General features: G+C 40.7%; 1 protein-coding gene across 2 annotated transcripts; it reads right to left on the reverse strand.

The window, feature by feature from the left end:
* Positions 1-198: 198 nt before the first annotated feature.
* On the reverse strand, positions 199-25865 carry dhx16 (DEAH (Asp-Glu-Ala-His) box polypeptide 16). 2 transcript variants are annotated; one of them, XM_034697855.1, is made up of 21 exons: positions 25581-25865; positions 22921-23126; positions 22559-22797; positions 21931-22093; positions 21772-21828; positions 21410-21664; positions 20761-20994; positions 19468-19659; positions 18767-18877; positions 18401-18516; positions 11716-11926; positions 11032-11130; positions 10342-10494; positions 9888-10028; positions 9496-9658; positions 9237-9355; positions 7779-7846; positions 6238-6400; positions 5948-6109; positions 1261-1434; positions 199-968 (listed from the first exon to the last, which is right to left on the reverse strand). In XM_034697855.1, exons 2-21 carry the CDS (start codon positions 23116-23118, stop codon positions 840-842), a joined length of 3147 nt encoding a protein of 1048 aa, XP_034553746.1. In that variant the 5' UTR covers positions 23119-23126; positions 25581-25865; the 3' UTR covers positions 199-839. The 2 variants fall into 2 exon arrangements, with proteins under 2 accessions (XP_034553746.1, XP_034553745.1); XM_034697854.1 differs by having other exon boundaries at positions 25574-25865.
* Positions 25866-27257: the final 1392 nt, after the last annotated feature.

Here is a 27257-nt window from a genome sequence, read left to right on the forward strand (position 1 = left end):
CACCTTTTGCAAATTATAATACGCCTAACAAGAGGATGTAAGAGACTATTAAAATACAGCGCCTACATTTATTTACTTTACTTTATTTATTTTACTTGTTGAACTTCCTGGTGCAATCAAAACACAACAAACTTGATCCTGGAAGCGAGTAAATGCTTAGACAATGACTGAGAATCAAGCTGCAAACCAACCCGCATAAACAAGTGACTGTAAAACTTTATTGTTCTGGTAAAAATGACAGAAGGAAAGATAAGGAGCCTCACACGTGAGAGAATCTCATCTTTAGAGAATGAGTCTTTATGAGATAGATGGAGGCTCCTCAGTGATGCTCCGTTTACAAACTGCATCAGTGCTCTTCTTTCACATATTTGTGAAACCTTTTTGACAAAGCACCTGTATTCAAACAAAGTCAACAGCGTCCAGTGGGCATTCAGCGTCACCAGATGAACAAACAAAAAAGTCTCACGTTCACTAATGAGCTGGAGAAAAAAATGCAGGAAACTCAACTCCAAGTGTGTAAATGCTTCCTCATTGTGGTCCGGCCGACACGGCAGGCTAATCATTAAACCAGTCAGTGAGTTAGTGACCCACTTCCCTGCATCCATCACTCTGCTGCATGTGTTCCAAATCTAATAATGTTCTCGACTCAACAATTCACATGAGGAGAACCAAGTAGGCTTATAACAACCAGCTACACTCTCCACACGGTTCCCCTGTATTTGTATGCAGTTTCCCACCTGTCACTCATTGTTCTGTTTTCACTCTGCCCTGAGAGAGGTGGCTATGGTATGGGGTTTTTTTGCCATGTGTTGCAGGGGGCCTCATCTTTGTTCCTCTCTTCATCCCAGCTCCTCTTTTGTCTTCCCTTGTTTGCGGGGCATCTTCTTGCTGCTGCTGTCCTCCAGCTCTTTGCTCTTGTAGTAGTGAGGAGCCACTTCCAGCAGCCAGCTGCTGTCTATCTCGATCACCTGTGAGCAGGAAGAGGGAGATTAATCAGTGTGACTACAAAGCCTGATTGTGTACGCAGTTAGATATTGAGCAGGAACATTAATCACACTTCCTTATCATTGTGCAGTTAACAGCTTTCCTCCTAGTGTTATGAGAAGTTTAAAACCTGTATGTGCTTTGGATTCTAAAAAACACGTTTCCCCGTCAGCACTCAGGCCTCTGAGAAACAAACTACAAATCCAGGGCAAATATTTGAGAGGGGTTTAGAGGACTCTTTGAAGGTAAACATTGTCAGTGCGCAAGCAGGCAGACCTGTCTCATGAACTCCTTGGTGGTGAAGACGAGCTCATGGTAGATGAGCCAGCGGGGCTGCTCCTCAAACAGAGAGCTGTTGGGGTGGACGTACACCGTCTGCTGGTGCTTCACCGTCTTGTAGCCGCCTTTGCTCAGCCGCGCTGTGTGATAGAAATATCCTGCCGTCACCGCCTGAGAGAGGCAGAGAGAGAGAGGCAGAGAGAGAGAGAGAGAGAGGAGAGAGAGAGAGAGAGAGAGAGAGAGAGAGAGAGAGAGAGAGAGAGAGGGGGGGGGGGGGGGGGGGGGGGGGTTATAAATATTTGATTCATAAAAAAAATACAGAATGTTAATCAGTGTTGAAATCTGAAATCTGTGTCAAGAAATGAATAAACTAAGCGTGGTAGATGATGCAGCAGAGTTGCTTCATATGAAATGTTTAGACACAAAATATGGACTTTTGACCTTCAGAATAAAAGGGGAAGACTTAATAACAAATATAATACTTTTATTTGTATAGCACTTTTCAAAACAAGTAACAAAGTGCTTCACAAAAACACTAAAAACAGATAACAGAAGGAGAGAGGCAATAAAGCAAACAGAGAATAAATGCAGAGAAGTAAAATGTTAAAAATTGAAATAAATTCACAAAATAAAAGCTTTACTATAAAGGTGTGTCTGATTTCCTCCGGCAAGCTGTTCCACAGCTGGGGGGCTCTGACAGCAAAAGGCCCTGTCACCTTTAGTTTTCATTCTAGACCATGCAACAGCAAGCAAATCACAGCCAGAGGATCTCACACTGCGTTCTGGTTCATGGGGGGATAAAAGGGACATAGGGGAACAATCAATCCTTCCCAAGCCCAACCTCTGTTTTTACTCTGTTCTGTCTCAAACCATCTCTCTCTTTCTGTCTCTACTGACCTCAGCAGACGGCTGTTCAACACGAGTCTGGTTCTGCTCGAGGTTTCTGCAGGTTAAAGGAAGTTTTCCCTCGTCACTGTTGGCAAATGTTTGCTCATGTAGGAGTAATGTTGGGTCTCTATAAATAACAGAGTGACGTGTAGACTTGTATTTTTGGGCAGTGTCCTGAGATTACTTTGATTACTGATCAACCGAGTGAGTCTATTTCAAAAATAGAGACCAACGCAGCACGTCTGTGACAGCTCCAAATAGCTCCATGTCATGGTTTATGATAAATACTTCATTTGTATCAGTTCAGCTTCAGAAGGCTGACAGCAGAGACTACAGTCTGAGGGAGACTACAGCAGCTCTCTATAGTCAGACTCCAATCAAAGAATGTGTCACTTAACCCTTTATGTTGGGACCAATACAACTTTGTCAACATTATGCCTTAAACACTCCATCACTGACTGAAGTGTTTGCTATTGGCCCCTTGAAGCTTTGTGCTGGGTCAGAAACGGTGTAATACAAACAACAGTATCCAGGTTAACAGAACCAAGCTTGTTCAACTGAGCAGCAGTACCTAACAGGGATCAGCAAACCGGGTGAGGACAAGCAGAATCCCACCACTGTATTGACTGTCTCCTGTCTGGTGAGCATTGCAGTGTAACGAACAGTCATTCAAAGAATTCAAAGTATAAATCAAAGAGTGAAAGTTCAGCTTTATTGATGTGTTATTTAAAAAGGCACATGTTAAAGGTGACATATCATGCAAAAGTCGACTTTTTAATGGTTCTCTACCCGTAATATGTGTCCCTGGCATGTCTACAAACCCCCCGAGAATGAAAAAAATCCATTCTGCCCCTGTTTTGATTTCTCCACCTTTCTGTAAATGTGTGTGAAACGAGCCGTTTCAGACTTCCGTGTTTTTGTTACGTAACAACAATATCCGGTCTGTCACGGAGTCAGAGCTCGGAGCTTGTTCAGCCCATAGACTGTATAAAATAATACTGAATCCCCCCTCCGTTTTTCATTACCTGCACAAATGTGTGCTAACAAGGAGCTCAGGAGGGAGGCATGCTAATTGTAGGCTGTCTTAATAAACACAAAGGTAGGTTTTACGCCCCACGTCTGCAGATTTGAAGATCTAGTGGATGATTTTTATTTATCATTGATAAGTGCTAGCGCTAGTTAGCATAGCTACATGTCGTAGCTGTAGCTGTGTACCAAGACACACGTCTATATACTGACAAATAAAACAACAAGAAACACAGAATCTGTGACCAATCCTTCAGAAAAGGTCCCGCTGCCTTTCTGGCAGAGGTCGGTTTTACTCCCCACGTCTGCAGATTTGAAGATCTAGTGGATGATTTTTATTTATCATGGATAAGTGCTAGCGCTAGTTAGCATAGCCACATAGCTACATGTTCGTAGCTGTGTACCAAGACACACGTCGACATACTGATAAATAAAACAACAAGAAACACTAAATCTGTGACCAATCCTTCAGGAAGGTCCTGCTACAGGCGCCTCTCCGTTAGGATCAGATTCAGAGGGTTGAAGTAACGTGATCTCTGAGCAGCCGTGTATATTCAGCCAACATGTAAACATTAGATCAACGTGCTGGAGAGCCGAGGGCACATCCACTTCCTGAGGGGGCGTGGCCAGAGAGAAAACAGAGTGTTCTGAGGAGGACTGAAGAAGAGGGCTTTTCAGGCATGCCAAAATCTGATTTCAAAGTGTTTTTTTGAGCATAAACTTTAAAGACATGTTTTGGGGACCTCTTAGACCAATATATATTGATGAAAAAAGCGTGATATGTCACCTTTAAGATGTGATTGTCCTCTAACACTGACAGATGAAGCACAAAGACAAACAGGCGGTGAATAAAACTTTACAAGAGTTTCTTATTATGGATTTTTGTTTTTGTTTTCAGATTACATTTTTTCCAAAGCTGATGTGTATCTGTACATCTGGAGATGTTATATATGGCATATATATTTGAAGCTCCAGAATATCTGGTGTGAAGAAATGAAAACTTACAACTTAGAGGAAGTTTAGACAAATCTTCAAATAAAACATATTCAACAGATAGAGAAGCACAAAGGACTAAACCGTCATTTAAACAGTTTCTATTATTTTATTTTATTGAAATATATTCTATTTTATTGCACTTTGTTTACTTTTACTGTACCTATTCTATTTCATTTTCAATTTATTTTATTTTATTGTACTTTATTTTATTTCATTGTACTTCATTTTATTGTACTTAATCTTATTTCATTGTAATTTATTTTATTTAATTGTATTATACTTTATTTTATTTTACTGTACTTCATTTATTTTACCATATTTTATTTCATGTAATTAATTTTATTTGATTTCATTGTAATTTATTTTATTGTTTTGTGCTTTATTTAATTTGTATTGTACTTTATTTTATTTCAATGTTATTTATTTTATTGTATTGTATTTTATTGTATTGTATTGTACTTTATTTTATTGTTCTTTATTGTACTTAACTCGATTTAGATTTTTTAAATTTAATTTGACATTCTTAATCCAATTGTACTTTATTTTACTTAATTTTGTTTTATTTTATTTTTACTTTGTTTTGTTTGATTTTATTTCCCTTTATTTTGTGGCTTTGCGTCGTCATCTGAATTCTTTGGCGTTATTCTGAATCCTCCTGCCTTAGGACTACAAAAGCTCTTGACTTCATTCTACACCCTTCTCAAACAGAGATTGGTTATACATTGAGCATTTACAGACAGTATGCAGTAAGTGCTTCTTGCTTTGTTTGCCTTTGTTTACCTTCATTTTGTGATTTTTTAACACGTGTGAGATAAAGAGCTCTAAACTGAACCACTCTGATAATAAAAGAGTCTTACTGACGGAAACAACACGGCATCAGAAACAGGAAAAGCAGATCATTCTCATGGTTAGTTGAGATATTAGAGTTCATTTCTTAATACAACAAGTCACTCATCCAAACTCAACCTCAGACCTACTTTTCAAATTGTTTTTACTGATACACGCCTGCTGTTCACACCTGCTGTAAACTAGGCCAAGTACTAATTACAGTGTTTAAAGAAATGTGACGCTTTAAGGACAGAAGGCACTGAAATTCAGCTGATGGATCACATCTGTCATACCGTCGACATGCTGTTAGAAATACACGTCTTCATTTGTCAGTATGTCTTAAAACTGAAGAAAAATGACTGACTCTGTTTGGCTCTGTTTATATTCCAGCATGGAGACACCAGTGCCCCCTGGCTTATAACACACAGTGCTGTTAGAGCAACACACAGAATCAAACTACCCCAAACATTTCAGAAAAGTAACAACAGAAGAAAACACAAAGTATCCTCAAAACCGGCAAAAGATGGTCATCATGATCCCTTTTTTTATTTTCAGATCAGGTCAGTGGGATTGTTTTTGCATACTCACGTGCGTGATATTTAACCCAGATAAACCAGGCGAGTGACGGAAAAAGGTGTAACCCGACAAGTTAAACAAACACCCTTGCTTATCTAAAGTAGTTCAGGGGTGCGTTCACAACGCACACTGACCCTGATAGAAGACTGTTATTCACACAACCTCTATGTACTGACCATTCACATGTCTACACTTACATTCTCAAACCCACAATCGTGGATTTGCAGGACTTCATATCTTCTCGACAGCTTGATATTTTAGAAAAGTAACCTCATGACAACAAGTCCAAACAACATGAATGAATAAATGTTGTGTCTGTTCTGTTGTATCTGTGCATTTTGCTACCACTGAGTATCTCAGCATCACTGACCTTGCGAATGGGTAAGCTGTCGTCCTTAGAGCTGACCACCTCCACCTCGATACGGTCCATCAGACCCTCCAGCTGGTCCCGCACGTCCCGGGCTCGCCTCATGGAGCGGAACTGGATGAAGTTCTCGTAGCACCACTGAGTAGAGTAACCGCTCTCCATCCACTGAGAGAGAAAAATATGACTGCAGTCAGCACAACAGCTGGGTTGTGGTTGTAGGAGTGAATATATCGGGTTAATGCATCTTTGAAGGCCAGAGAGCTCTTACTGAAAGAAACCAGCTGTGTTCATACCTGCGTGTAGACGTTGAGCAGCACCAGGTGGTCTCCACCTGGAACAACAAAGTTCATCCTGGCGTTGTCTGCATGCACTACCTTGTCTTTGGGCCGGTAGAAAATAGAGTTGTTTACGGACAACATGGCAGCTATCGTCAAAACTTCCTCTGAACACTTGTACCTGAAAGGAGACAAAAAAATCAAGAGACAGAAAAATTCAGATAGAGATGAACAAAGTAACAGTGTTTATCATCTAACCCTCACTTAATCCAGCTCTTCTCTATTATTGCTTTGTTTTTTAAGCCTCTATTAGAAAGGACGTTTGAGACAGGAAATGTGTGGAGACTGGAGAGAGGGATGACATGCACCAAATCATGTCAGGACGGGAATTGATCCTACAACTAGTGCAATGAAGCTAAATCCCTGATTTCATTACACAAAGGATTACAAAGCTTCTGACACAAGAGGTTACCAAGACAAAATCATCTGTTTCTTCCAAGAAATCCAACCATCTTCTTTCAAAGCAGTGAGGATTTTCACACTCGCTGTCTCAGGAAATCACAGATTTGAAAAACAAACTTAGACAGTTATTTATAACATGATAGGTTCCAGGGACCCTTCAGACAAAGAACATACACTATATTGCCAAAAGTATTGGCTCAACTGCCTTGACTCGCATATGAACTTAAGTGACATCCCATTCTTAATCAATAGGGTTTAATATGATGTCGGTCCATCCTTTGCAGCTATAATAGCTTCAACTCTTCTGGGAAGGCTTTCCACAAGGTTTAGGAGTGTGTTTATGGAAATTTTTGACCATTCTTCCAAAAGCACATTTGTGAGGTCACACACTGATGTTGGACGAGAAGGCCTGGCTCTCAGTCTCTGCTCTAATTCATCCCAAAGGTGTTCTATCGGGTTGAGTTCAGGACTCTGTGCAGGCCAGTCAAGTTCATCCACACCAAACTCTCTCATCCATGTCCATCCAGTGACCGACTCCTCTCCATGCGCTGCAGGACTGAGAGGTTCAGGAGGTCGTTCATCCCGGTCTGAATGCCTTGGTGCTTGATTTTATACACCTGTGGCCATGGAAGTGATTGGAACACCTGATTTCTATTATTTGGATGGGGGAGTGAATACTTTTGGCAATATAGTGTATTTTCTCCCCTTTGGATGCACAAAATCTTTATTATGACGTCACAAAACAGAACGCCTCAACAATTTGTTTCTGATAAGATTAGAAGTCTTTATCAAAGTTAAAAAGACAACCTGGAAACTAAATTCTACCATCTAAATCTCTCCTTTTGTTGCTGAATTTAGAGCATGTTGGACACCTTAGTCATGCTTCACTTTATGAATATCTTCACTTCTCAGGTCAATTTTATGACCCCCAAAAACCAGCTGCCAAATCAAAGAAGCTTGACAAACAATCCTGTGAGAGTAATGCTGCCTATTAGTTTAACAAATGGTCAACCTATTACAGTACTGAGACAGATTAAGCGTCCTTTAAAGACAAACATATTATGGAGGCTTAGGTTTGCATCAAACTGGAGACTTACTGCTCAGAGGCCAGGACCATCTTGCTCAGCATGGGGTCCACTGGGAGCTCAGCCATCCTACGACCCAGCTGGACCAAGACAAAGAAAAGACAGTTCAAGAGATGAATGAAATACTTGGTTCATTCATTTGTTGTGTAGTTTTCATTAAAGCTTGTTATTTTGTGGTCTGTTATTCATGTTTCTGAGTTTGACGCTGCGCGCCCCAGAACCTGTATAAAAAACAGCGTTTCTACCCGTGTAGGTTTCACTCTGACAGGGTAGTTCAGATTATGCAGTTTGGTTAACCATATGAGGATGCTATCAGTGCTGCTAATGTTACAAAAGTCCAAGTCTGAGAAGTTTGTATTTTTTGTAAAAAATGGAAGGATATACAAGATGCTTTTTATACGCTGTAAATGAATTATTAAGCTGTATAAGGCTAAATATAGCTTATGTTATGTATTGCAATACTGTTAATGAACTGTGAATTATATGTTAGTGTAAATGTTGAGCTGTAAATCCCAGTGTCCACAATGTTAAAGCTTATTTTGGGTCTATTTATTTGTCATTCAGTTTCAAGTTGCAGGATGTCAGAGGACTAAACTACTCACACCTTTAAGAACTCTACACTGTTTTCTTTGATGCCAGGTGCTGCTACTAATTCAATAACTTGTACTGCAGGCTAGAGCTCTGAAAAACATCCTCACATCAGTGATGATCCCTGATTAACAATACAAGTACAGAAGCCAAAGCTTAAGTTGTAAACACACCGAGTCATCGCTCCATTTGTCAGGACTTGGGATCAAGGAAGGGAATCTGGAGGCCGTGACACAGCATGACAAGTACGCAGAGTGTGTTATGAACAACTGCACATGATCACAGATGGAGATATGAAAAAGTTTTCTTGGAAGTGTCTCTTTTACGTCATTTGAGAATGCAAAGGAATTTGAATTCTGTCCTAAAGAACAGGTTTTTCTTTCAGTGATGGATTCAGACTGGTCTGCAATCACTCAATTAACCAATCAATCAATTAATTTCTATTCATATAGGTCTTAATCACTTTACACAAAGTGCAGATCCACACTCTACTCTTTGTTAGGTTATCTAAAGAGACCTAACAGGAATCCACCACGAGCGAGCACTTGGCAATATTTTTTGTAGATGTGAGGAAAGTCTTTTCTCTCACAAGCAGAAACCTCGAACAGACCCAGACTCACAGTGGAAACACCGTCTGCCAGGACTAGATAGGATATGAGAAAGTTGAATAGAGGACTTTAATCAGGAAGTGATCTTTGGGATGCAAGCCATCCCACAGACATGTTAGCTGTGTGTGTTCTTAATAAAGTATAAAGTACCTCGACCAAACCAATGAACAACATTTTGACTTTTTGCAAACCTAACTTTGTTTTAGCAAATTGAATTCTTCTTTTTTTTTTTGGAGTTATGGATGTTAGATGCGTACAGGTCTCCCATTTGTACCTTTGTGAGTTCTCCGAGGTGATTGAGTGCTCCTAAAGCGTAGAGCTGCTCCAACGCTAAGACCAGAGTCTCATGCGGAGGGGGGTCCATAAAGTCAAAGTGAATGAGGTCATTGATCCCTGCAAACAAAACAAACAAAACATTTTTAGCTTACTGCACAACCTCAGTCAGAAAATACAGATTCAAACTAAATGACTCAAATGTGCAATATCACAACTTTAACGATCATTTATCTCATTACGAGCCCTGACTTACTCACCTAGACTCTTCAGCAGCAGGACTACATTTCCCAGGTTGGTCCTTTGAATCTCAGGCACTGTCGATTCCTCCATCTCATGCTTAAAGGCCCAGGCCGTGTAAAGTCTGAAACATTTCCCAGCAGCCACTCTGCCTGCACGGCCAGCTCTCTGGTTGGCCGAAGCCTGAGAGCGAAGCAGAAACACACACTGTGAGTTGACATGATGCTGGATAGTGATAGAAACACACAAATAGCTGCTCCATTGACTGCTTTTATTAAAACGAATACTTAGATGAATGTTTTTAGATTTGAGAACAGGTGCAGTCAGTACACTCCTAGGTAAAATTTAACACCACTGTACTTCAACACTGATGTCCTGCTTGTTACACATTAAGAAAAGAGAGAGCAGTCACCCTTGAGCAGGGCGTGACGATGAGCGACTCCATGCCGGTGCGGGCGTTGTAACTCTTCTGTTTGCAGAAGCCCGGGTCGATGACATAGATGATGCCGTCTATGGTCAGTGAGGTTTCTGCTATGTTGGTGGCCACCACCACCTAAACAGATAGAACACAGAGATAAAGATAACCACTCAAACAAATGAGACTGAAGATTTAATCCAGCTGTTGCGCAACAGGAGCAAAGACCTGATAACTCCTTCAAAACAAATCTTTAATCAGAACAAACAACAAAAAACAGCAATGAAACCAAGTCAGACCACTTCTTCCTGAACCACAGCAGCCTCCATTGATAGCTAAAAGCACTCAGGGTACATGTGAGGAGGCCGTTGCTTGATTGTGTCGGCTTAGTTGAGCTTACAACCCAACAGCAACCCTACTACATTCATGTAGATATGAGATGCTGCCTCACCTTCCGGGCTCCAGGAGGAGTCGGGTTGAAGATCTTGGCCTGCATGTCTGACGGCAGGTTGGCGTAGATGGGAAGCACCAGGAGCTCTGCTATCTTGGAGCCGAGCCGCCTGCATCTCTCCGTGAGCATCTCACAGCACGCTTCAATCTCCTCCTACAAGAGCAACACAGAGGCAGAAATGTAGTACTGGAGATGTGATGTGAACGTTGGCTGCCGTCACTCCTGTAGATGAGTTTAATGGTTGGAGCAGAGAGGAAATCTTCTCCCGTCATTGTTGCTTTAACATGTCAACAAATAACTTGTTACAAACATTCTAGTTGTCAGTGCATTTTCTGTATACTCTTTTAGAGATCAAGGAAACAATACGTCCAGTATAAAGATAATGTTTTTATATCATGTTGCATGTCTTGGTGTCTTCGCCTACTGGCATGAATGATACACTAACAGCAGGAAACAAGCTGAGAAGTTGATTGAACAGATTAGACATGCTGATTAAAACCTGCTGTCATAAAACACGCCGAAGAAAAACACTGAACGATGCAAAGGCTCAGAAGATCAAACTTTACTTCCTTTACAGTTTCCTCTCTAGGAACGTTAAACTAGGAGAGAGGGTCCTCTCAGCTCGTGTTTCAAACTGCGTCCAAAACTTTTAACCTCTTGATAAAATCCAACACTTGATATGAACAATACCTGTCCAGTGAGGAACACCAGAACGTCTCCGGGAGCCTGAGTGACGTGGATCTGCAGTACGGACACCACACAGGCCTCCAGGTAGTCCGCCTCAGGAGCCTTAAAAAAAACATACAGACACATCAAGAGACGGGTACAGGGTACTCAAAAACAGCAGAGGCAACTTTAGTGGGTACCTGGAAAAATGTGGCCCAATCTAGTTTATGAAATGAATGTATTCATGTCTGGAAGGAAGTTTTTCTGACATGATATAAAAAGGTGAGACAGTTCAGACATTTAGCTTTTGCCACTTTACCAAACTCACTGGAAATAAACGGAGCTGTACTGAGTTAAAGCCACTTTAAGGATTATTATTATTATATAGTCAGTCAGAGAAGAGGTTTCTTAGCTCCCCTGAGTTCTATCAGAAACAAAAAATGTTGGGAACCAAATGTTGAAACATACTTCACCCTGAGAACCTTTAATGTCATGTCGCTCCACAGTTCTCCCTCTAACCCTCCAGCTCAAAGATGATGAGCTGTACTACGTACGGCTCCAGAAGACGCTTGGACAACTTTTTTTTAAGAAGCTCAGATGGAAATCTGTAACTTTCTTTGTATTGTTTTTCCCATGAGACAAATTCTTACCAGCTTGTTGAAAGTGTTATATATAAAACAAAACAGTCAATCACAAGCTTGTTCTTACTTTAGTGTAGAAGATATCGACAGGGAACCTCCTGCCAGGGATCCTGAAGACCGGTGCGTCGTCAAAGAAGCAGGAGAAGCGCTCGGTGTCAAGCGTGGCGCTGGCCACCAGCACCTTCAGGTCCGATCTGAACCGGGCGATGTCTTTAATGAGACCGAACAGGATGTCTGTGTGCAGCGTGCGCTCATGAGCCTCATCTATGATGACCACACTGGAGGAGGAGAGACAACACATGCAGTGAGAACACAACAGGCTGCAGTAATAGTGAATGGTGAATGGACTTTTCTAGTCTCTCTCAGGGTTCCCACTCTTTTCCAGAGATCATTTTCCAGGATATTTCCAGGACATTTTCATTGATGATCAAGCTGGTATGACAGTCTAAATTTAGTTCCTAATTCTGTTCCTAAATAGTCTAATATGTTCCTCTCAGTGGAAGTCTACATTGAAAGACATGCATTCTATGGCTATCAATGAAATCATCTCTTTCATACTTAAAAATGATGGCAAATTGATTATAGAATAATGCAACCACAGATGTACAGCACTTCACTTTATTAGTGCAACCAAGTAACAATGATGGGCAACTCTCATCTCAGCTTTCTCTTTTCTCAAAAAATATAAAATGAGCAAAGAAAAAAACAAAAGAGCCTGCAAAGGAATCTGGAAGCTGCCTTATTGAAATAAAGAAATAATAATAATAATCAGAGGATCAGTGCATTGATTGACCTAAATAAAACTGAATGACAAAAATGGCCACAAATGTTTCTCAACTCAGATTCAAAATATACCTGCTTAATCACGATATTCATCCTGCTTAGTGGTCGATATAAAACAAAGCAAATGTCACGTTTTTTATTTGAGTTACCATAAACTCTGAAAAAATCGCACCGGTGTAAAGACTGACTCTGTATTTGAAGATCTCTCAGAGGTTTAAAAAACATGTAAACTGTCTTCCTGCATGGCGATGTCTATTATGATCAGCGATGTCTACAACGTGGAGTTTCTGTGCAGCTGTGTCGCTCTTTTTGTTCCGTTTGTTTTCACTATCTGGAATTTGCACTCCTACTAGCTAGAGCAGGGGTTCTCAAACTATTTGGAGCCAGGGACCCCTTACAGGTGAGAAAATTGTCCAAGGCCCCCTCATAATTGTAACACAGATTAAGCACATTAGTGATGTGTCATGATCAAAAGCTGCGGCTCTGAGAGACGATGCTTTATAGTGAATCAAAAGAGCCGGTTGCATCGAGAGAGAGAGCCGGCTCCCAGTTTTTTCCTTTCGCTGCTTAGCTCTCACAGTGCTCAGCCCCAGCTCTGCTCACAGCATAACTTTGTTTTGATTGGTCAGCATGGCGGCCATACGGCCAATCACATGTGAGGATATAGGATACAGGTGATGGAGGGGAGGCTGTGTATCGTGGCTTCATCTGTTCCTTCAGAGAGAGTCTTCTTAAAGACCACGGCAAATACTCACTGAGAGGAGAAATCGGATCAGCCCATCAAAGCTGACGCATCAGATTTTTCTCAATGCCAACCTGAGGACATTAATAATGTTTGCTCGAGTTTGGTTCTGGTTCTGTTTGCTTGAGTTGGTTCTGTTTCTGTTTACTTGAGTTGGTTCTGGTTCTGTTTGCTTGAGTTTGGTTCTGGTTCTGTTTGCTTGAGTTTGGTTCTGGTTCTGTTTGCTTGAGTTCGGTTCTGGTTCGGTTCGGGTTAGGTTCTGCTCTGGTTCAGTTCTGTTACGGTTCTGTTACGGTTCTGGTTCGGGTCTGGTTCGGTTCTGGTACGGTTCTGGTTTGGTTCTGGTTCGGTTCTGGTAGGCTTCTGGTTCGGTTCTGGTTCGGTTCTGGTTCGGCTCTGGTTCGGTTCTGGTTCGGGTCTGGTTCGGTTCTGGTACGGTTCTGGTTTGGTTCTGGTTCGGTTCTGGTAGGCTTCTGGTTCGGCTCTGGTTCGGTTCTGGTTCGGGTCTGGTTCGGTTCTGGTACGGTTCTGGTTCGGCTCTGGTTCGGTTCTGGTTCGGGTCTGGTTCGGTTCTGGTACGGTTCTGGTTTGGTTCTGGTTCGGTTCTGGTAGGCTTCTGGTTCGGTTCTGGTTCGGGTCTGGTTCGGTTCTGGTTCGGTTCTGGTAGGCTTCTGGTTCGGTTCTGGTTCGGTTCTGGTTCGGTTCAGTTCGGTTCTGGTTCAGTTCTGGTTCGGTTCTGGTAGGGTTCTGGTACGGTTCTGGAACGGTTCTGGTTCGGTTCTGGTATGGTTCTGGTTCGGGTCTGGTTCGGTTCTGGTACGGTTCTGGTTCGGTTCTGGTTCGGTTCTGGTAGGCTTCTGGTTTGGTTCAGTTCGGTTCTGGTATGGTTCTGGAACGGTTCTGGTTCGGTTCTGGTTCGGTTCTGGTTCGGTTCTGGTATGGTTCTGTTTCGGTTCAGTTTGGTTCTGGTTCGGTTCTGGTTCGGTTCTGCTACGGTTCTGTTTCGGTTCAGTTCGGATCTGGTTCGGTTCTGGTTCAGTTCTGGTAGGGTTCTGGTTCAGTTCTGGTTCGGTTCTGGTTAGGTTAGCTTTGGTTCTGGTTCTGTTTGCTTAAGTTTAGTTCTAACCCTAACCCTAACCCTAATCCTAACCCTAATCCTAACCCTAATCCTAACCCTAACCCTTATCGTAACCCTAACACTTACCCTAATCCTAACCCCAACCCTAATCCTAACCCTAATCCTAACCCTAACTGTAATCCTAACCCTAACCCTAATCCTAACTCTAACCCTAATCCTAACCCCTAACCCTAACCCTAATCCTAACCCTAACCCTAATCCTAATCCTAACCCTAACCCTAATCCTAACCCTAACCCTAACCCTAACCCTAATCCTAACCCTAACCCTAACCCTAATCCTAACTCTAACCCTAATCCTAACCCTAATCCTAACCCCTAACTCTAACCCTAATCCTAACCCTAACCCTAACCCTAACCCTAACCCTAATCCTAATCCTAACCCTAACCCTAACCCTAATCATAACCCTAATCCTAACCCTAACCCTAACCCTAATCCTAACCCTAATCCTAATCCTAACCCTAACCCTAATCCTAACCCTAACCCTAATCCTAACCCTAATCCTAACCCTAACCCTAACCCTAATCCTAACCCTAACCCTAATCCTAACCCTAACCCTAATCCTAACCCTAACCCTAACCCTAACCCTAACCCTAATCATAACCCTAACCCTAATCCTAACCCTAACCCTAATCCTAACCCTAACCCTAACCCTAATCCTAACCCTAACCCTAACCCTAACCCTAATCCTAACCCTAACCCTAATCCTAACCCTAACCCTAATCCTAACCCTAACCCTAATCCTAACCCTAATCCTAACCCTAACCCTAACCTAACCCTAATCCTAACCCTAACCCTAACCCTAATCCTAACCCTAACCCTAATCCTAAGCCTAACCCTAATCCTAACCCTAACTCTAACCCTAACCCAAATCCTAACCCTAACCCTAATCCTAATCCTAACCCTAACCCTAACCCTAATCCTAACCCTAATCCTAACCCTAATCCTAACCCTAATCCTAACCCTAACCCTAATCCTAACCCTAACCCTAATCCTAACCCCTAACTCTAACCCTAATCCTAACCCTAACCCTAACCCTAATCCTAACCCTAATCCTAACCCTAACCCTAATCCTAACCCTAACCCTAACCCTAACCCTAATCCTAACCCTAACCCTAACCCTAATCCTAACCCTAACCCAAATCCTAACCCTTACCCTAATCCTAACCCTAACCCTTATCCTAATCCTAACCCTAACCCAAATCCTAACCCTAACACTAATCATAACCCTAATCCTAACCCTAACCCTAATCCTAACCCTAACCCTAATCCTAACCCTAACCCTAACTCTAACCCTAATCCTAACCCTAATCCTAACCCTAATCCTAACCCTAACCCTAACCCTAACCCTAATCCTAACCCTAATCCTAACCCTAACCCTAACCCTAACCCTAATCCTAACCCTAACCCTAACCCTAACCCTAACCCTAACCCTAATCCTAACCCTAATCCTAACCCTAACCCAAATCCGAACCCTAACCCTAATCCTAACCCTAACCATAATCCTAACCCTAACCCTAACCCTTATCCTAATCCTAACCCTAACCCTAACCCTAACCCAAATCCTAACCCTAAGCCTAACACTAACCCTAATCATAACCCTAATCCTAACCCTAACCCTAACCCTAATCCTAACCCTAATCCTAACCCTAACCCTAACCCTAATCATAACCCTAACCCTAATCCTAACCCTAACCCTAATCCTAACCCTAACCATAACCCTAATCCTAACCCTAACCCTAATCATAACCCTAACCCTAATCGTAACCCTAACCCTAATCATAACCATAATCCTAACCCTAACCCTAACCCTAATCCTAACCCTAACCCTAATCATAACCCTAACCCTAATCCTAACCCTAATCCTAACCCTAACCATAACCCTAACCCTAATCACAACCCTTACCCTAACCCTAGGATCAGGGTGAGAATGGTTTTGTAACAGAATAAATGCAAAAAATTGGGCAATTATAAGTCTTCTCATAAAAACACCGTACGTAAAAGGGTTTTCAACACAAACCATTAGTTTTTGCAAAGTTAAGGTAAAATATACGGCTACAAAAGATCCTAAATTAAGAGCCGTTCGGGAGTCGAGAGAGCCGGCTCTTCTTTGGGAGCAGAGTCAAAAGAGTCGGCTCTCTGAAAAGAGCCGAACTTCCGATCACTAAAGCACATGCTTACTACCATTTGCACTCTTAGTTGCCCTTGGAACTATTTGTATTGTAAAACGTATCAATGTAAATACTTCAGACCTGTACCATAGTGATAAACAGATAACACTTTGATTTGAATCAAGTAAATACCACTTGTATACTTTAAAACAGAGGGTCATTTCATTCCTTGTGGACTCAACATGACAGCATTTATACTTTTCAAGTAATTGATCTTAAACGCTTTCAGAAAATTTAAAGTGGCAAGACTCACATATCCCTTCGAGCCACCAAATGGTATCATAACAATGGTGTATGCTGTTTTGTAATGACACAGCACAATTTTATAATTTATTAGAAATGTATTCAAATTATTTCACGGACCCCCATGCTATGGTTCGCGGACCCCCAGGGGTCCTAGGACCCCACTTTGAGAACAACTGAGCTAGAGTACGGTAATTGAGCTCTCAGCCTGCAGAGAAAGTTGTGAGGCACAGACCCCAAAGCTCTCTGCCCGACTCCACTGGTCACACTATAACTTAAATATAAGACTCTTTGAATCAAAAGCACTCTACAAGGTTAATGTACCATAAAACATAAACAATATACCCCCGTTTTCTGTGAATGCATGATTATGAAGTGAAGGAGAAAAGATGTGAAAAAAGTTGCGCAGTGTCGCTGTCTTTTCCAGCACAGCGTGCACTCAACTTTCAATGAACAGGGATGTGTTTTGTTAATAGGGTCAAGTCGCACGCAGCCATGTTGGAATAATTTTCCAGGACTATATGTGATTTTCCAGGACATTTGACTTTTTCTCCCATTTTCCTGGTGTTTTCCAGTACTGGAAAACTGGTCAACTGTTTTCCAGGTTTTCCAGGTTTTCCAGGACGCGTGGGAACCCTGCTCTCTGACCACGTCTCTCTCTGATGTCGTCCTATTATTCTGAAAACCTCTTTTATTGTCCTTTTAATGCTTTTATTTACTTATCCATTTTTATTTCTTCATTTATTTTATTTATTTATCCTTGGAAAAACTTCTCAACAATGATTTACTGGTCTATTTCCTACAACTGTTTAATTGACATGTATTCCTTTAAACCTCTTGCGTTGCATTTTGTTTTGCATTGTTAAAATTCCTCCTCCCTGTCGTTCCCAATGTTTGCTATGTTATTTGAACCATGCTTTGTTTGTCAAAGCACCTTGTAAACATTTGTTTTTAAAGGTGCTATATAAATAAAGTTATTATTACTCAAGACGCCTTCATACTGCTAGTCACATTCACCCATTCACACACTGCTGACAGAGGCTGCTGTAGTGAGGGGTCATCTGTATTAGCTAACCTCATTCATACACATTCACACACCGCTGGATTTGGGGTTCAGTGTCTTGCCCAGGGACACTTTGTCATGTGACTGCAGGAGCTGGAATCGAACCGCCAACCTTTCGAATGAGAGCCAACCTACTCTACCCACTGAGTCACAGACCCAATTATTGTGCATGAACACATTTCAAATGTGACAGCACAGAGAGGAACTGGTGTGTGTGAATCAGGATGTTGAGTTGCGGAAATTTGTGTGTTAAGAAAACAAGGAGTGCAGATTTAGCCTAATGGTTAAGTCGTGTGTTCATATAGCGGGCGGCCGTAGTTTGATTCCAGCCTGCAGACCCTTTCCTGTATGTCACTCCCCCACTCTCTCGTGGTTTCCTGTTCTATCCACTGTCCTCTCCTCTCTAAAATAAAGGTATAAAAGCTTTTAAAAAAAAAAACAGGAGCTGATGAAATCAAGACTTGTGAGTAACGTGATGAAGCATGCAGCAACATTCAAAGTTTGTAAGTCAAACTTGATTCTTAAACAAAAACTTGAAGAGATGTTAAACCTGAGTTAACAGTACAGTAACTTTATTCCCTGAACAGATTGAAGTGGTTTACGTCTTTGATTACCTGTAGCTGGCCAGGTCAGGCTCAGTGAGAAACTCTCTCAGCAGCATGCCGTCTGTCATGTACTTGAGCACCGTTCTCTCTGACGTGCAGTCCTCAAAACGAATGCTGTAGCCCACCTGCATGAAACCATCAAAGCAAATGAAAACCCTGACTATGGATTTTATTCACCACCTTCAGCTGCCCTAAGAAAGAGTCAGCAATGCTTTGATCACTTATTGAAGACTGTCAGGAAACATGTCAAACATTAGACACAGCAGTGAACAGAACACGGTTCAGTACAACACAGAATTCATAAATCTAAAGTCACATCTTTAAATTGTATCTGTAATAAAGCACAAATATTAAAGGATATAGACACATGCTCACCTCGTTCCCAAGCTTGACGCCCATTTCCTGTGCCACTCTGGCTGCCACCGACATAGCTGCCACTCTGCGAGGCTGTGTGCATCCGATCTTCATGCCTCCTTGAGTGTAGCCCTGAAAGATACATGAGAGGTTGTTTTTCTCCTCTTATAAGCAGTGTCGTCTTATTATGGATTTGTTCGCACGGATTTAAAGACTGCTGTAGCCGCTCTTATAGAACAAGGAGAGATGATTTGACTTTGTTATTGTTCAGAAGATCGATAGGTTACATTACAACGAGTGGCAAGACTTTCAAGAGGCTTCACAAATTCAGCAAACAGCAGACATTATCGGGATGAGACGGACCGCTAAAACGGACTGATAGTTTGAGATCACTTTATGGACTACTTTTTGCACAGGAACAACACTGCAAAGACTCATCACCAATCAGCTGAGACACCAGAAGGTTACTCTGCCCACAGTGAAAAGTAGACCCATCTTTTCCTACAAGGTTTTAACTAATCCTTCAATTATTCCTTCATAAATCTGTTCAATATGATGACTTTTGGTCTTACTGAAATTGTAACGACCAATATGGATCAAGTGGAGAAGATTAGACTGGAGTTTCCATCTCAGGAATTATGGGGCCAGAAATGATCCCATAAGATGTCATGATTAAGAGGAAACCAAGTGATTATGATGCTGTTACTGCATTCTGCACCTACATCTTCAAGGAGGTACTGAGGGATCTGGGTGGTCTTTCCGGACCCTGTCTCCCCCTCAATGACCAGGATCTGGTGCTCGTTGATGGCAGCCAGCAGGTCCCCTCTGTAGGGGAAGATGGGCAGGCTGCGTCGAACCTCCTGCATGGACTGTTTGTTGAGCTCCGCCTGCGACACAGCTGGAGCCTCCTCATCCTGAACACAACAGAGTCAGACGAAAACAGCTGCTTCAGTTCAGAGGCATCATGATGATATCAGACCTTTTCACAATCTGAAGTGAAGTTAGAGAGCAAGTGTTACTGCATTTTTGTTAGATCTAAATAATGTGCTTTTTTTATGTTGGCTGTCTTTATTGCTCATCTTATTCCATATTGTATAAATCTCTGGTTTTAAAGATGTTTTTTAATGTCTACATTTTTTCTTTTGTCTCCATAAATGAATAATTTTTCGTTTGAGGATTTAGCTGTGTCTTAGCCCTGATTCATAGATGCTGCTTGAAGAGTAAACATCAGCTGATTTAATCCTTCAAAATAAATTGATACCCAAAATCATTCATAGCTTTTATAATTTCCAAAGTGTGTGCAGTAAAAAATATTCCTTTGAATACACGTACAAAATGAGTGTGTACGGTTTTTTAGTGAAAATAGTTTCAAGGTTGGATTTGGCTTTCATTAAGGATTTGGAGATGGACCCAGTATGCCTTCTATTAGGAATGCCACACTCATTCATCTGAAGGTATTCACAATCACAATCTGCAGAATGTGTTAACTTAATGTAAAATGGATTTCACATAAACTGGCACGGGGTCATAATCGACCTGTTACCCATGGAATATGTGACAAACTGGTCCAGAGGGTTAATTTCCTCATGTATTATTTCATCCTTTTCTTGACTATGTGGGACCAAGAATCTGCCACATATTTAGGAATGCACTTCCTAGATCAAAGAAGGCTAGTTGAAAATGAAGGGGGGGGCTTTGTTTGTTGTTTAGAGGAGAAAGTGTTTTCTTTGGGGGCTGGGGTGTAAATATAAAATCTGTGCATTGTGTGTTTTAAATATGATACATAAGTATTCATATAAATATGTTTCAAAAAGGAAATGCGTGTGTAGGGTTTTCTTCTTTCAAAGTTTATCCTGAGGTCCTCAGGACCTCATCAGAAAACCACTTGTCCACTCTGCATGATGTGTAGTGGTTGACTGCTGATTGAAAACTGAAGCAGTGTTTTTGAATCTTTGGGAGAGTCAAATCAAAATGAACTCGCAATGAAAATGTTGAAAACATGAAATGAACTGCACCTTTTCTGACCGAGTCCCCTTCATGGTCATGGCGCTGCTCACAAAGTCGATCATCTCGTCCTCCTCCAGGATCAGCTGGTACTTATTCTGCTCCTGCCTCATCCCCTGCTCTCGTTCCTTCTTAGCCCCGAAGCTGAGGGAAGCTGTCTTCAGCCTCTCCTCCTCCCAGCGTCCCTGCTCTCCTCCCAGCTCCATGGGAGTCTCCTCAAGCTCCAGCTCTCTCTGTGGCACCTCCTGCTCAGCAGACAAAGGAAGAATTGAACAATTTGATCTCTGCTCACTTTGGCCCTCATTTATCAAACCTGCGTAAGACCGAAAACTGGGAGTAAAGAATGTAAAGAATTACTTTTATTAAGGCCTCTAAATGTTTCATATCAGGGATGAATAACTTAGTTTTTTATCAGAGGATTTAGAAATTAAATGTTTAACCTTCAGCTGGAATTCAGATTTCAAAGCAACGCTGTTGACTGCTGCATTGATTTTCATCCAGACATAGTTCTTCTGACTCCAGAAAAGCAAGTTTCATAAATGACACGTGAACGTTGTCGTAGGCTGATATATGCAACCAAATCTGTGCTGAATTCTACACCAGATTGATAAATGAGGCCCTTTGTGGGTACCTCCCTTATGTGACATCCCTGCTTCATACCTTGCTCCTCTTCTCCTCTGGCATGTAGTATCTGTTCTTCCTCTCCTCCTGCTCCTTTGCTCCAGCCTTTTTGTAATCTTTGGCCAGGTCACGCAGGGTGCGTTTGTATTCTAGCTCTTTTCTCTCTCTCTCAGTCAGATCGTCCGTAGCGAACAGATACTCGTCGTCATTGATCTCAGCCTCCAGGTCCTCCAGCTTCTCCGCCTCTCTCTTCTTCAGATAGTCCCAACGAGAACGCTTCCTCAGCTCTGGCAACTGGAGGGGGAAAGAGGAACTTTTTACTACTCCATCACAACTTTCTTTCTTTACACCTTAAAGCCACACATTAGAAGAGCCAGAGATGTGATTTTTTGGAAATTTACCATATTATTCTGATCATCTTCAGCCATCTTCAGCCTCTTCTGAGCTTCTTCATACGCCTGAAGGAAGACAAACAGGAGGTGAAGGTGTTAACCTGCACAACAAGCTGAGTTATGTTTAAAGAAAAAGTACAGGATGAGTTGAGTTCCATCATTTCCCACCTTTTTGTCAGTCCTCTCTGCGATGTTGCGAGTCTTATCTTTGTCTTTCTGCTTCACTCGTTCAGCAAATGCATCTCTCTCTTCGATGTCATGCTGACGCTCTCTCTCTTCCTTCTCCCACTCCTCCTCTTCTTCCTCGTCCTTCCTGACATCCTTGTTCTCCCTTTGGAAAAAATATAGTGGAAGACACCAGCTTCAGTGCAATACTTCTGAGCTCATTTAAACTCTTCAGAACTCACCAACCATTTCTCTCTCTACTCTCCCAAACACTGCTTTCAATCTGTTAAAGCACCAAGTATTAAAGAGAGTCACGCTTTGGCCTCATTACAGATAACAGATGTATAGCCATGCAGTGAAAGGAGGAACAGCCACCCACAATAAAGAGATGGATAAATGAATTAGCATCATTTATAATCTCAGGGGCAAACTTGTATTATCTAAAAGAAAAAATACATGGTTCCTTTGTTGAGGTGTTTTCCCTAAATGCCACAAGATGAGCATTTCTGCTCTACAATAAACAACAAACAAGAACATGTTAGAGTATGGAACAATTTGCTTTAACAATGATAATAATAGTAATAATAGTTTTAATAATAAGAAGAATATAAGAACTTCATCTTTGGGTTACCTTTTAGGTGCTTCGTCCTCACTTGAAGACTCGCTCTCTTTCTTCCGTCTGATGTGTTTCCTCTTGTTCCCTCTGTCCTTGTCTTTGCTTTTCTTTTTTTCTTTCTGCTTCTCCCTCACATCCTCTCCATCACTGTCGCTGTCCTCCAGTAACGTGTACGTCCGATTCCTTTTGTCCATTTCTATGGCTTCACGTTCCATCGCCCGGGCCGCTTTCTCAACAACCTGCTTGCGAGGGATCTAAAACGCACCGTGGTAAAAGATTGTTAGATGTTTGATTTCTACCAAAGCTGCCCTTACTGACAATTCAAGTAACTGTTACTGTCCGAGTTCATGTAAAATGTGTGTTATATATAGATATACCTTGTCAAAGAGCTCTTGAGCAAAGGATATCACACTCTGGTCGATGTCAATTGTTCCAGTCTGCTCAAGACGACTCACAAAGTCCTGGTGACTCGATGCTCTCCGTGCAGTGCCGATCATGAATTGAGAAACGTATCTGTCACTCAACCCAAGGATGTCATGCAGACGGTCGTTCACCCACTGCTCCAGATTGGCCATGGTGCCTACTGAGGACGCAATCACAACACAAAAACATGATTATCCATGTGCTGATGTGAGCCTTGTAGTTACAGAAACTGGTGGTATGGTTGATTGTAGATTTAATCTTTAAGGAGTAATCAAAAAAATGTTGGTTTACAATTTGAAAGAGTGTCAAACTAATTTCCCCCAGTGCCACATAAAGCAAAACCTACATTCATCAAAGCTTATTTATTTATCATGAATTTGTTTTTACCAACTTTGTAAGAAATCTTAAATCTTTTTGAAAACAACAAAATAGGATGTACAAAAATGCGGTGGTCCCCATCTCAACAGCACTCAATATTTAAAAGGCCAACGGTGCCATGCAAACTTAAATGGTTAAAAGACATTACATATTTATGGGCTGCTATTTTTTTACATGGGAGCCAAAGTGGATTCCTTAGGCTGCTTTGGATAATTAAGATAAATGCTGACTTACAGCAGCTGCCCAAGATCTGCTAGGTTTACGATGTGACAGTAACTTTAACACTAAGACAGATCAATCAAGAATTAAGAATCAAGAAAGCTTTATTGCCAAGTGAGCTTGCACACACAAGGAATTTGACGTGGTTTTTTGATTTCTTGATTTGAGGTCTTTATTTCAAATATGTAAAAATGAAATAGAAAAAACAAAATAATCAGTTTTCCATTAGCAAGCACTGAAACATTTTACTTTACATGTGTGAAAAGGAGTAGGAAGAAATTAAAATGTATCTAATCCTAATCCCTTTTATTCACTATTTTCTGGCATTATACTAGTGTACTCCCACAAGTCAAATCTTCATATTTACACCTACAATCAAAAGCAACCCCCTCATGATTCTCAACGCTTGTCCTCCTCCTTGTACCTCAAGAAAATTACTTCTTTATACTTCTTCTTGAACTGGATTATGTTCTGACATTGCTGTAGCTCCATACTGAGCCTGTTCCACAGTTTTACACCACAGATTGAAATACAAAAGCTTTTCCTTGTGGTCCAAACACTCACCATCTTTAATCTTAACTTCCCTCTTAACTTATAACCCCCCTCTCTTTCAAAGAATAATCTTTGAACACTTGACAACAAGACAGTAAGGTATATAATGTATATAGAAACCTAAAATCTAATCTAAAAATTCTACATAAAAATAGGAATACTATCTGTACAAAGAAAAATAATTTGACACAAAATGATCCTCTGGTCTCATCCATGCATTTATCTTCAGCAGACTAGACTACTGTAACAGGGTCTTTACAGGACTCCCTAAAAAGTCCATCAGACAACTGCAGCTCATACAGAATGCTGCTGCTCGAGTCCTAACAAGGACCAAAAAAGTAGACCACATCACTCCAGTTCTTAGATCTCTAGACTGGCTTCCTGTCTGTCAGAGAATAGACTTTAAAATCCTGCTGCTGGTTTATGAAGCACTGAATGGTTTAGGCCCAAAATACATTGCTGATCTGCTGCTACTTTATGAACCACCTCGACCTCTGAGGTCATCAGGTACTGGTCTGCTTTCAGTCCCTAGAGTCAGAACGAAACATGGTGAAGCCGCGTTTAGTCATTATGCACCACATATCTGGAACACACTCCCTGAAAGCTGTAGGTCTGCTCCAACTCTCACCTCTTTTAAATCAAAGATTAAGACCTTTTTATTTGCCACTGCCTTCCTATATTAGCTTATTTTAACTCACTTTAAATTTAAAATGTAATGTAATTTTTAATCTATTTCTAATTTTCCTTTTCTTTTCTGTTTAATTATATTTGTCATTTTAATTATGTTCTTTTATGCCTGTCTGAATGTTACCAATGCTTTAATGTTTTAATGTAAAGCACATTGAGTTGCCCTCCTGTATGAAATGCGCTTTACAAATAAAGCTGCCTTGCCTTGCCTAGTCTTGATTCCACATCGAGCTTTTAGAGTTGTTGACTAAATAAAATATTCAGGTCACATGATCAGGAAGGACATGATGTGATAATGATGATATGATGTGCACAAGTCAATATGCAGGCAGGCAACTTAGATCTGTGTACAGTTAAAACTTATTTATACAGTCTATGGTTAAAACAGAGCTTCTTTATAAGCCTAGTGTGCCCCACTGTATACTGCATTTACAGATACAGCTTCAATGAAAAAGCTACAGGTGACATTTACTGATGTCTTTAAGCGTTTTAATTATGGTATCTGTAAAGTATTATTATTTTCTTCTCATTCCTGTCGATTATATCCTTCAGTTTGCAGCCTTTGTCTTTTATTGTGCTGGTATGAATGAAGCCATGTCAGAAGTGAAGAATAGTGAAGGTATAGCAGTTGACCCTATAACAGTTGACCAACATTCAAACTCTATTTTACACAAGTCTGCTGTTCTCATATTTTTTTTCTCACTATAAATAGATCTTTAACAGAGAGATGCTTCAAAGCCTTCTTGATCAGTAAGATTTATATCAACTTACCGCTCACCAAAACGCTCTAACGGTGTTGTTGTGGTTTCACTAGCAGGCTGTAAGTTAGCGTATTCGGCTAACAGCAGCTACAGAGTAACTTGAATTATCACGCACAACTTCCGGGTAAGGACATCTTATGAAACACACATCACTCCGCGGGAATGTTAAACTTCTTGTGTGGTGTTTTCCATTAAACTCTACTTTTATTAAATGCTGATTACATGTTTTGCTAACTTGAAGTTAGCTCAACGCACGCTGAAGTCGAAAGCGGAAGACGTCATGAGCAAACAGCCGAAGAAGAGTAGAGCGTCAACAGAAACCGACAGCGCGTCATCAGAGACCGGCAGCGCGTACTGCCCCCTAGCGGTGAAAAGAAGAAACACAGCCATCACCAATTTAAGGACCCAAAGCAGTACACGCGACAGACGGGAAAAACAGTAAAAACACTGCACAATAAAGAAGAACAGCACTTTTTGTACGTTGTACGCATATTTTAAGCTGTATGACACACAATTTTAGGTAACACTTTACAATAATGCAACAGTTTCTTAGCGAAATAATGCTTAATTCATGTTTATGTAATGCATGACTCATGATGAATTTCTGTATGAATTAATAATTCCTGTTTTTCATCATGAACTAATGATCCCACACTATGACTTCATGTAATGACAACATTATTAGTTAAGGTGATTAACGGTTACTTCATACATCAGTTCACATTTGACCAAATTTGTTGGACATACAAGGTTTTTTTTTTAGGATAATTGCATATGAACAGCCTCTCAGGCTGAGTTTTAAAACGTCATATTTCTGAGAACAAACTGAATGGTGTGTGTATACATATACATATATACTGTATATATGTATATTTAGAGTATTTACACACATGTATATGTGTTTATATAATGTATATTTACTGCACTATTATCATATTATTTTAGCCTGTACATATTAGTAATGCCTACTTGTTGTTCTTTTTTGTGTTTATAGTTGATATTATTATTATTATATTTTTATTTTCATTTTTATTCTTGTACAAAGAGAGCACAGCTTACTAAGGCAAATTCCTTGTGTGTTCAAGCAGACCTGGCCAATAAAGCTGATTCTGATTCTGATTCTTTTTTAATACTTTATTTTTGTAAACAGACATAGTTAGACAACACAGCTCAGTGAAACAGAAACAGTAGGTCATCTATATATCTTTGTTATAATAGTGGAAAAACAGGCAGTTCATAAAGTAATGGCTTCTTAATCCTTCAATGCTACATACACAGTCCATTTTTCCCAGTAATGCAAACATTTTTCTGTTCTAAGGTTTAGTGAGTATTCTGATTCTGATTCTGATTCTGTACATATATATATATATATATATATATATATATATATATATATATATGTGTGTGTGTGTGTTTATGTATATATATGTATATGTATATATACACACACACCATTCAGTTTGTATATATACACACACACCATTCAGTTTGTTCTCAGAAATATGACGTTTTAAAATTCAGCCTGAGAGGCTGTTTATCTGAAATCATCCTAAAAAAAAAACTCGTATGTCACATATGAACTGATGTATGAAGTAACTGTTAATCACCATACCTTAACTTATAATGTGTTCATTACATAAAGTCATAGTGACAGGATCATTAGTTCATGGTGAGAAACAAGAACTATTAATTCA

The sequence above is a fragment of the Notolabrus celidotus genome, chromosome 12 (assembly GCF_009762535.1).
Source record: "Notolabrus celidotus isolate fNotCel1 chromosome 12, fNotCel1.pri, whole genome shotgun sequence".
Lineage (NCBI taxonomy): Eukaryota > Metazoa > Chordata > Actinopteri > Labriformes > Labridae > Notolabrus > Notolabrus celidotus.